This window comes from Colletotrichum godetiae, assembly GCF_030913485.1.
Source record: "Colletotrichum godetiae strain CBS 193.32 chromosome Unknown BDP55scaffold_34, whole genome shotgun sequence".
NCBI lineage: Eukaryota > Fungi > Ascomycota > Sordariomycetes > Glomerellales > Glomerellaceae > Colletotrichum > Colletotrichum godetiae.
Genome location: NW_026851282.1, coordinates 18,380 through 28,491, shown reverse-complemented (window position 1 = coordinate 28,491; position 10,112 = coordinate 18,380). Strand labels below are relative to the sequence as shown.

General features: G+C 53.3%; 2 protein-coding genes across 2 annotated transcripts; both read right to left on the bottom strand.

Annotated features, from left to right (window-relative positions):
• Positions 1-1,660: 1,660 nt before the first annotated feature.
• BDP55DRAFT_730914 (cell differentiation family protein) lies at positions 1,661-2,936 on the bottom strand (the record flags this gene model as incomplete). Its single annotated transcript, XM_060579760.1, has 4 exons — positions 1,661-1,844; positions 1,897-2,272; positions 2,332-2,487; positions 2,546-2,936. The coding sequence occupies 4 exons, from the start codon at positions 2,934-2,936 to the stop codon at positions 1,661-1,663; spliced, it is 1,107 nt and encodes a 368-aa protein (XP_060426903.1).
• A 1,756-nt stretch (positions 2,937-4,692) lies between these two features.
• BDP55DRAFT_730913 (uncharacterized protein) lies at positions 4,693-8,143 on the bottom strand (the record flags this gene model as incomplete). The annotated part of the gene is made up of 3 exons (XM_060579759.1): positions 4,693-6,641; positions 6,695-7,328; positions 7,415-8,143. 3 exons carry the CDS (start codon positions 8,141-8,143, stop codon positions 4,693-4,695), a joined length of 3,312 nt encoding a protein of 1,103 aa, XP_060426902.1.
• Between the last annotated feature and the right edge of the window lie 1,969 nt (positions 8,144-10,112).

Sequence of the window (10,112 nt, the reverse complement as noted above, 5' to 3'; positions counted from 1 at the left end):
GAACAAACCCAATTTCGTGGCAACACCTCACGTGTGTTGCCAACCAGCCACCGGTCTGGAAGAGATCTTCCATTCGTCTTAATTGTTGTTGAGTATAAACTATAGGAGACACTAGTAGCATGTATCAGAGAAGGAATTTTAACAAGATCCGCAAAAACATGGCTAGATTCAGCTTGGCCCGAGAACTTGTGCATGCTCAGACACGACGAGTAACGCTTGTCAATTTATGAAACCATACATATTCCTTACATAGAGAGATCTTGCCTTTGGTGCGTATATTCGTGGTGGAAATAGCGGCAGCGCCAACTGAGAGACACTCAATAACGAGGAGAATCGTCGATGGTCACAGCCACTAAAGCCTCATACCGCTAAATATGGAATCGCTAGTAGGTCCTGTCGATACTTCAGCCATGGCAAGATGAGTACTTTACGTCGATTGGGCGCCCGTTTTAGCTGACAGGACAGTTGTTGGACAGTTGTTCATTTGACAATATCTGAGTAATGGCATTTGCCAAAGAATCCAGGCTTGAACATGTCTAAACGGTTCTCATACGCCCATCGGATACCGAGTGGTTTCGCCGAGAGCAACCACTCTATCACAGGAAAGATAATCTCCTGTAGTCGAGAAGTAGTCCCCTCGCCGAATGCACGAGTGGGAAAGTGTACCGAAGGGTAAATTGACAGCCTGCCTATCACAAGATACAGCTCTGTCACATCCTGGTCATTGATGTATATGCCTTCCACCGCGACGCATGACGTGCCTCATAATCTGATTCCTAAACAAGAATCAAAAGGAAGCATCGGATGCGGTAGGTAGGGATCAGACCAAGGCGCATACGAGGACCCTGAAGCATGGAAAAGCCGATGGCGATATCTACGCCGAGAAAGCCCTCGTCATGCATCCCAAGTCAACCAAGAGTGTCAGGGCAAGTGATTCACTACATGTTACCTCTTCTTCTCCCCGGCACAGCTATCATACTGTCCCGCAATAACATGAAGTAGCATGGCTAGGAAACACAGCTTTAGTGGCCAGACATCGTATTTGCCGATGGTCACATCACTTGATCGATCAGGCGAAGAGCATTGGGAGGAATCTTTGGTTCACAGGTGACAAGTTGGAATAAATTGGATTCATGGACCTGACCCTTTACACATACACGAGTAGGTCGAGCCACATAGCATGGCAACTCCCACCCCACTGCCAAGAAGAACAGTTCATACAAGTATACCGCCCGACTGAAGCCAATACTACCATGCGCGACCCCGGATAGGAAGTACGTTGGCAACAGAAATCTTTGGGTCGTGTCCATAAAGCCCGAGACGTCATCCCCAGCCTCCGGCGCCAATTCCAGGTCCGCCTGCTCCTTACCGTATAATCAAAATGACACAACCCCATCGCCGATACCAAACGAGAAAAGAAACCCTTGCTTTTGCCCCCCGCCTTTTCGATGCTACATGTAAAGAGAGAAAGAGAGTCCGCGCAAGTTGAAGATGCATCCCAGATCAGCCTGATATGCCCCCATCTGGGCAAGAAAGCGGGTATCGATACGTCTACGACGCTTTGCATTTTCCGATGAAATCACTGACCTCCAAGTCGCCGAGTTATGCATGAGTCTATGTTGGCCCCAGAACGTTTACAATATGTCAGGTATCCATGGCCTCAAAGGCCAGGGTGTCCCCCTTGGGCCGGTTCGACGACATTGTCTGACAGGTTTATGAGGAGCTGGGCTAAGCATCTCTTGGTCGCAGCGTCGTCTCTAAGGACAGAAGAGAAGGTCGCATCTCGGAGGGGCTCTGGAAGACACTGGCGCAGAGCCTCACGCGCGCGCGCGTTGTCGCTCAATCTTCGCGGCATTAGCGAGAGCTAGAACAATCGAGTGATCTCGGGGAACTCACCGGAGAAAGCATCTCACAACGTGCTTAAGAAGCCGAGCGGTTTGCTGCTCAACGAGTTGAGCAACCATGTTGCTAAGGACAGTGCCCACCGCGTAGAAGCGTTCGTAGGTAGCGCAAATGTAGTTGAGCCCATTGTCATCCAATAAGATCTTTTGCACAATGAAAATTGCCACAGTTTTACTCAGCTCTGAGCCTGTCTCCATAATACGTAGGCAAAGAGGAATGATCTCTGTGGTGAGCAGAAAGTTGATGACCTCGGAAGAATCATTCTTGACGAGGGCGCCAATAACGCCTAGCGACGTCAGACGTAGGTATTCGAACGGTCTCGATTTCGACGTCGTGTTAAGGAAGGGATAGAGGAATAAAGGGATGTGGGCTAGTAAATGTGAGCTCAGGGACAGGTAACGTTTCGAAGAATCATGGAGGGCGGCGTACCGTTCAGGAACAGCGTGCGCGTGTCATTGTGGGAGGCCACACACTGAAGAAGTGCTAGCGCGTTGCATACCCTGTTGGAAGCCGCAGCAGTGAGTTGTGAAGGATTCAAGAGAGTGTAGACGGAAATAATCTCTTGCAGCAGCGATGTCATGACTCCTGCGTTGGCTTTAGTATGCGTTAATCACACTCGTCGTCTCCAGGCATAGGAGCTTACCGAACGAATGCCACAGTATGAGCGCAAGCTCAGGAACCTGTTCTCGCTTCTTGCTCAGCTCCAGAAGGGCCGCCTCGCGAGTGCTTTCGCTCAACAGATCAGCAATGTAAGCCATTGTTCTTCGATTGTCCTCGGATATGTTGTCGTGGCCGCCTTCCGGGGCATGCGCATTGCCAAGAGACGGAACCGCAGAATGCCCACTAGCAAGTCTATTGTAATGCTGCTGCTGCTGTTGCTGTTGCTGTTGTTGCTGCTGCTGCTGTACAGCAGAAGCGGCGGCGGCAGCAGCTTGCTGAGCATGGTGGTGTTGGTTAGACTGCTGATGCATCCATGCCGAGTCGGTCTGTGGATTAAACTGATGGTGTCCGTAAACGTGCTGAGCGGGCATCATCTTCGAGTCCCAGATCCGTGTGCTTTACAGAGTATGTTCTCGACGGAAATATGTGTAGTGTTCACGCGAGGGAAGCCACTGCCTTGACCGCAACCGAATATTTCTATCGCAATTTCCTCACGAGGAATCTCTTTCGGGCTGAGACTGTGGCAACAGCAATGATGATGGGCTGTGGCACTTCGTCGGAGTGTTGATGTGTGGGCGGCGGGCGGCGGCGGATCGACGATGTCAACTTCGCGGGGGGGGGGGGGGGGGGGTGGTTGCGTTTTGGGCTTCGAACTCTTGCGCGCGAGGCCGTTGAAAGATTTGATCGCAGATTCGTAATGGGTAAAGACGCCCGAAGATTGTGCCGTCTTAATCTCGTTGTGGTGCGTACTTCAAACCCTTGGCGGGTGTTGCGTATTCAAGGGGACAATTGTGCGTACTCGGTCAGGGTGGAGGTTGTGAACAATAAACCAGGTAAGGTTGAGAGGATGAGGCACACACAGAGGAAGGCAAGGTCAGACAGGGTTAGGTAATTGGTCGGTAGTTAGGCTAAGGCAAGGTGTAAGGAGAGCGTTGGAGGCAGGGAACACAGGTGCCTTATGCACATGGACAGAATAGCGCGCAACTAGGTAGGCACCACTGGGTCGCACCCGCGTGTATTACCTAAGCTGCCTGGCCTTCGACTCAGGCACCTCAGGGTAACTTGAACCAGAACACAATACAGACACCTAGAAGCCTCTTGGGGTTACCTGTAACAGCGGGGGCGGATGGACCTAAGTAATACCCTAATGACCTCAACACGACCAGCATGAAGTACACTTGGTTGGTAATATAGAAGACGTCAAAGATGGGAGAAAGCGGCTGGCCAGTTTTATGTACGACCCTAATATGTATCCTACAACCACGCTTCCTACCTAGGCGTGCCTGAGTAACTCGGTAGAGTATTGCCCGGGCCAGAATCGCGGAGAAAGGCTCTTTGGTATCATGGATTCTACTAACATAGAGGAGTACCACCTTGGCTGGCGATGTCTCCAAGGTTCTGGGTCTGCCCAGCGACGTAGAGAGGGATGAACAACATGCCGCACGTTGCGAAGCTTTGGAGACCTACGTGGGCTGCCCGGAAACGTTCTTGAGAAGATCATTGCCCGCCCACTGCTTATGTTGGGCTGGAGCGCTTGTCTGGGCCAACATCATAATTCTCAGCAACATCCAGCAGAACCTTAGTACTCTTTTTTAAAGCGCTGGTAGCTGTGAAAACCTCAAATTTCTCATTCATACTGGCATCTCAGAACTGGGCGACAGCTTCTGACTTCGATCATCTCTGCTCTGGCGCCGACGTCTTGGCTACCGTAGACGGAGTGGCAAATCATACAGCCATCTGCTTTTAGATAGAATCAAATGGACGCACGTACGTACACACTACTGACGTTTCTAAACTTCTCTATACACCTCCACCTAATTGAATTAGTTGACATTATCCAACCGCTGCTGATTATTTTACTGGGCACTTATTCAAGTAATGCCGTTCCTTCGCAAAGGCAGAAAGTTGCTGACTGATTGGCAGTTGGCTACTAAAACACCTCGATTGACGCCAAGGCGACCGAGTAAAAAAAAAAAAGTTAAGTTAAAGGTCAAAAAGGTCGTACGATGAGATTGTTTGCCTTCGATACCCTCCACCAGCTCCAGGATCCCGGAGTCGGGCCCCCAGATCTGAGCTAATCCTTGACCACAGATGTCCTCCGCGCTTTGTGTCTGAACGCTTTCGGCCCATCTAAAGACGAAGCTCCCTCAAAACCTGATCGGCCATATTCTTGTACTGCCACGTATTTCCCACCAGTCGCTTGAATTGTATTCCGTGGAGAGACAACAATGGGACCTTGACAATGAATATTTCGAATTCAAGAACCATACTTCCGCCAAGATCACTCTGAACGTGAGTGCTCGTCTCGCCAGGGACTCTTCTGGACGACCCTCCCGCTTCCCGCGAGACACTGTCGATCGAGACGTCCGAGTTGGAGTAACTGTGGTCTGCCTCAGTTCGCCCAGAGCCACGCGGTGTACTTGGCCCTCGATCAGTCGCCGGCAAGTCTTCTCGTTCCCTGTCGCCGCCTCTGATGGCACCAAAGCTGAAACGTCTCCTGTGACCAGGTGGCGCTTGTCCGGGGCTGCCAGGAACCTCTGGTACTTTCTTGAGGTCAATGCTGGGTGTGTGCTTGCACAAGAAGCCACCTTTGATCTCGGTGTAGTCGACTCCGAGGCCCTTGAGCACCCGCTTGATATCCGCCCGAATCTCTGTGACGTTCTTGGTAGAAGTGGTCGAAACGCTGAACAAGCCTTTGAGGAAAACCGGCTTGGCCAAGTCTGAGCTGTCCAGCCTGTCGGTGGATACGCCACTGTGGTCGCCTTGTTCTTGATCCGTTTCCTCCGGCACATTAGCCTCTCTAGCTTCCTCCCGACGAAGCCTGCGCTGCTGGATACTCTCGCGCCTGGCATGACCGAGTGATTTCGCTCTCATGGATGCAGCCCGTGTTTGCTGGCTGTCTCTAGATGCGGGTGGTGGTCGATCGGTGGCCGTCGACTGGTCCGAGCCACTCGTCGGGGGTGGCTCCTTCGGTGTCCTCGTTGATCCACGGCGACGCAAGTCTGCAGAATTCACGCTTGTGGACCGACCCAAACCTTTGCGCCGCGATGATTGACCCCCGGCAGACAAGGGTGGGCTGAGAAGATCACCGTGCTGTGGCTGACTGCTTCCAGATCGAAGCGGGAGAGGGTCAGGCTCTTCTCGTTCCCGTCTGCCGCGACGTATGCTGAAGCTTTTCCGGGGCATCGGTGCGGGAGGGGCCTCGGAAGGTGAGTGAACCTGGACTACAGGCGGATGAGACCGGTCTCTATCCGATCTTTCCGGATCCCTGCGTCTCCGTGTACTGAAGCGGCGGAGGATACCTGCAGCGGTACTCTCCTTCTTTGGGAGTGGCTCGGGCGGTACCTCTGGAGAGAGAGGTGTGGTTGGCGAAAGTTGGGAATTCTTTACCGCGTCGGGGGCTTCATCTTCACCATGAGTCCTTGCGCGAGGACGAGAACGGCCGCCCGTGACCCTTTCGCCGGGCATTTCGTAGGTAGAGGAGTTGGTGTGAGCCTCTTGTGGCGGCGTGATTTCAGGGATCGCAGGCTTCTCCTTCTCCTTCTCCTTCTCCTTCTCCTTGTGTGCACTGGCAGCTCCAGGGTTCTTCTCCATACGATCGCGATCTTGTTTCTCTCGCACCAGGTAGTATATGGAAACCAAGGGACTGAACGCGTTGAGAGGATCATTGCCGAGCTGGAGGGCCTCGGAACTAGGAGCCGTCAACGTGTCACGGCTGGTGCCTGAGTTCCTCCGCTTGTAGAAGTCGAAGCCGAAGCCGCGCTTCTTCTCCACGTCTTTGGCAGGCTGAGGAAGCTCTTTTTCGCGCTGGTAGAGTTTGATTGCGCGTTGGTAATCCTCTGACTCGATTGTTCGTTCCAGCTGGGCCTTGATGGCGTCTGGTGAGCCAAAGTTGAACCCAGTCATGGCGTTGACGACATCGGAGTCCAATGGGAGCGAGAGAGGTTCTCGCGGAGGCAATCCGTTATCCAGTGGGCTGCTGTAACCTTTCGTCATCCACGGGTGGACCATGACTTCCTGCATGGTTGCACGTTGCTTGGGATCCGTTACGAGCATTCGAGATAGTAGGTGCTTGCATTCTGCGCCATGTTAGATACATACCAGTCGCTGCACATAACTATGAGCAACTTACCGCTTGAGAGCCAACTTGGGTAGTCCACCAATCCCTTTTTGATTTTGGCGTGTAAAGCGGGCATACTCTGATCGTCGAACGGCACCTTTCCACACACCAAAACGTAAAGAACGATGCCGAAGCTCCACACATCGACCTCGGGCCCAGTATAGGCTCTCGCCTGAAGTAGCTCCGGGGCGGCAAAGTAAAGGCTGCCGCAGAAGGTTTTGAGATGGCCGCGCGGAGCAAACAGGTTGCTCAGCCCAAAGTCGATGATTTTGATATCTCCATTTTTACTGATCAGAATGTTTTCGATCTTTAGGTCTCTGTGGACAATACTGTTCCGGTGACAGTAGTCGAGAGCGCTAGCGATTTGACGGCTGAACTTGCGAGCTTGCTTCTCCTTCAATTTGCCGTGGGAAATGATGTAGTCGAGCATCTGGCCGCCGTTGACGTACTCGCAGAGCATGTACCAATGGTAGTTGGTGCGTACAACGTCTCGCATACCACAGATGTTGGGATGGCTCAGGAGGGTGACGATGGCGGCCTCTCGGGCGGTCCTGATTTCCTTGGACTGGTCCGCTCTCTCCTTATCTGCTCGAGTCTGATGTTGTGTATCTTCCGTTGAGCCGCGGGGAATAATTTTGCAGGCCACCTGCGATTAGGGAGGAGGGTGAGTTAGCAAACACGACAGGTTTGGGTGAGAGGTATGGAAGGCCATGGGAGGGGAAAGAAACATACCTGCTCGCCTGTATCCTCCTTGCGGGCCAGCTTCACTTTGCCCATGCTACCAGCACCAATTGTCTTGCCCAAGATCCATTTTCCGGATGGGGTAGGTATCGTAGTGCGCGATCTGCTCGTATGCTTCGAGGCGGTGGGCGCGCCTGGGCTCCGGGGGTCGGGCCCGCCATGATTGCTGACGGGAGCAGGCCCGGCGTTGTTGGCGACTGCGGTGCTCGCGGGCATGTCGGGAGCGTGGTTATATCGATGGTTTGATCTGGTACTGCTGTGACGCTGGAGACGCGAGGCCTCGGCGCGGGTTGATGAGGGCGGGTGTTGGCTTGGGGCGTTTCGCTTGGAGTGGAAGACTATGTCTGGTGTTTCATACTCATGTTGCGGGAGAAGGTCTTGAGCAAAATGGGAACCGGCTGAGCCAGCGGAAGCGACAGCAGCAGGGACGGCGGCGGTGGTGGAGGAGGGTTGTCGAGAGTGAGACCGGTGTTGAAGTTGCTGGCTCCCGCTGTATTGGTGACGGCGCTGGTGCTGGTTGTGGTTTTGATTGGAGGTGGAGGAGCCACGCTGTAAAGGAGGACCAGAGCCAGAGGCGGAGACAGGAGGCCGGGTTCGGGTGGAGAGGGAGCGGTGCGCAATCGATGGTTGAGACTGAGACTGAGAGCGAGACAGAGGAAGGGGAGCCTGGGAAGGAAGATGTGCTGGCAGATCAGTGGTGGCCGGGATTGCTGCTGTCATTGCAGGAGAGAGGAAACGGGGGTGTGACACTGCGAGGGTTCGCTGTGTGTACGGAGTACTGGCACTGACGCTGGCACTGGCACAGTCTCCGGCTCCTCTGGCGACACGAGAGGGGAAGAGGCAGAACGTGGACCGAACAGTGAGGTCAGGTACGGTAGGACACTTTCAGGATGGGATGGGATGGAGGGTACGGAGTAAGGTATGGGGGGGCTGGGGAACCACCGACTCCACTACCTACTTCAAGTTCCGCACAAGAATAAGGTATCCGTACGGTTGAAGGGGAGGAGGGGAGCGAGGGGGCAGGTTCCAAAGCAGGCACTGAGAAGGGCGAGCGCTGCACCGTCCGAAGCGAAAGTGGGAATTTGTCGGGGATGAGGCACCGAAGCAGACGAGCGGTCAGACGCAGAGGGAGAGAGCCAGAAAGAGAGAGAGAGAGAGAGAGAGAGAGAGAGAGAGAGAGAGAGAGAGAGAGAGAGAGAGAGAGAGAGAGAGAGAGAGAGAACAGCGACAAATGGTTGATGATTATCCGTAGTGGGGGAGGAGGGAGAAGGTGCGCGCAACAAGACTCATGGAACCTAAGGTGAAAGTGAGCGGCAATGATCAATCCCTGCAAGGGTGATTTGAGAGCTGGCTGAAGTATCCACACCAGGCAAAGCAAGGAAGGCGGACGTTCAGTCTCGTCTGATGCGGGCGTGCGGGCGTGAGTGCTGTCTGTGTGTTTCTATGTGCATGCAAAGAAGGACAGGACTGAGTAGGAAGGGCGGGGAGAGCGATAGAAGGAGAGGAAAAGAATTAAGAAGACTTGAGAAGGTGGAAGTGAATTTACTTACAACTTTAGGTACCTTGCCTTAGGTTGGTCAAGATTCAAGACTCAAGACTTCAAGTTGTATTTGCCCGGGCGCTTGTCCCGTCGGTCACCTACCTACCTTACTTCGCACCTTACGGCTATTTACCTCCAGGTTCCAGCTCAGGTATCCGTACTTAGGACTGCCTCATGCTTCCAATTGGCCTTGATCGTGAGCAAGGTCGAAATGAAATCTCCTTTTCCAGCGTCTTTGTTTGACGCGGCGCGCCACCTTATTGTTGGCGTGGTGCCATGTCGACCTACCTCACCTTTATCTTGCCTTATACGTTAGGGGGGCACATATCGTCCCGTACCTTGGGAAATTAGCGTCGGATGGCAGGCGCTCTAATAAGGTACGATGTACCCATACAATGCCTGTGTCCGACTATCTGCATCTAGGTACGGATACGGATGTCTATTTCACATCCCATTGTCTGAAGAATTGGGCCGGGAAGGGCAGAAACAAGTTTACCCAAATCCAGGTTCATCAGCAATGACGACAGAAGCCGTGAGCAGGAATGCAGACCCCGCGCTGGAGAACCTCGGATTAACTTGGTTGGCACGTTGGGCTATCGCAAAGTCTTCTTCGCCTAAGCTTCCCAAAGCACCCTGCCTTCGGCAAGGTAGGGCACCTCAGACAAACGTACCGAGAGTAATCGGTAGCATGGCAGGTCCAGTTGTCCGTACATGGGCTAACTACCAACCTGGGTACTTCACACTAAGGTACCTTGCCTCGAGGTACCGCGGGCGAGACAAGCCAAGGCATGAAGGAAACAATGGGCAACCATGCGGCAACCTCATTAACCCGGATACAACACCAGAAAGAACTTCACGATGCGCCTCAGACTTGCAATCTCAACTTTCAAATCTCGTACCCTATACAAGGGCTTCGAAGTCCTGCGCACCAAGCCGCGTTGATCAGCATCTGTAATTAAATGGGGTACCCGCAATGAATTTGGAGCAGTTGCCCAATGCCAGTCCCGGCTCCTCAAGTGTGATGTGATTGGACCTAAATAAGGTAGGTATTCGTAAATAGCTTAGGTACGCGCCTACTCGTGGACGCCCACGAATAGCTGGGGGATTCGCGAATGGCCTGGGCCCAGGTAGGCCACCTCAGGCCGAGCA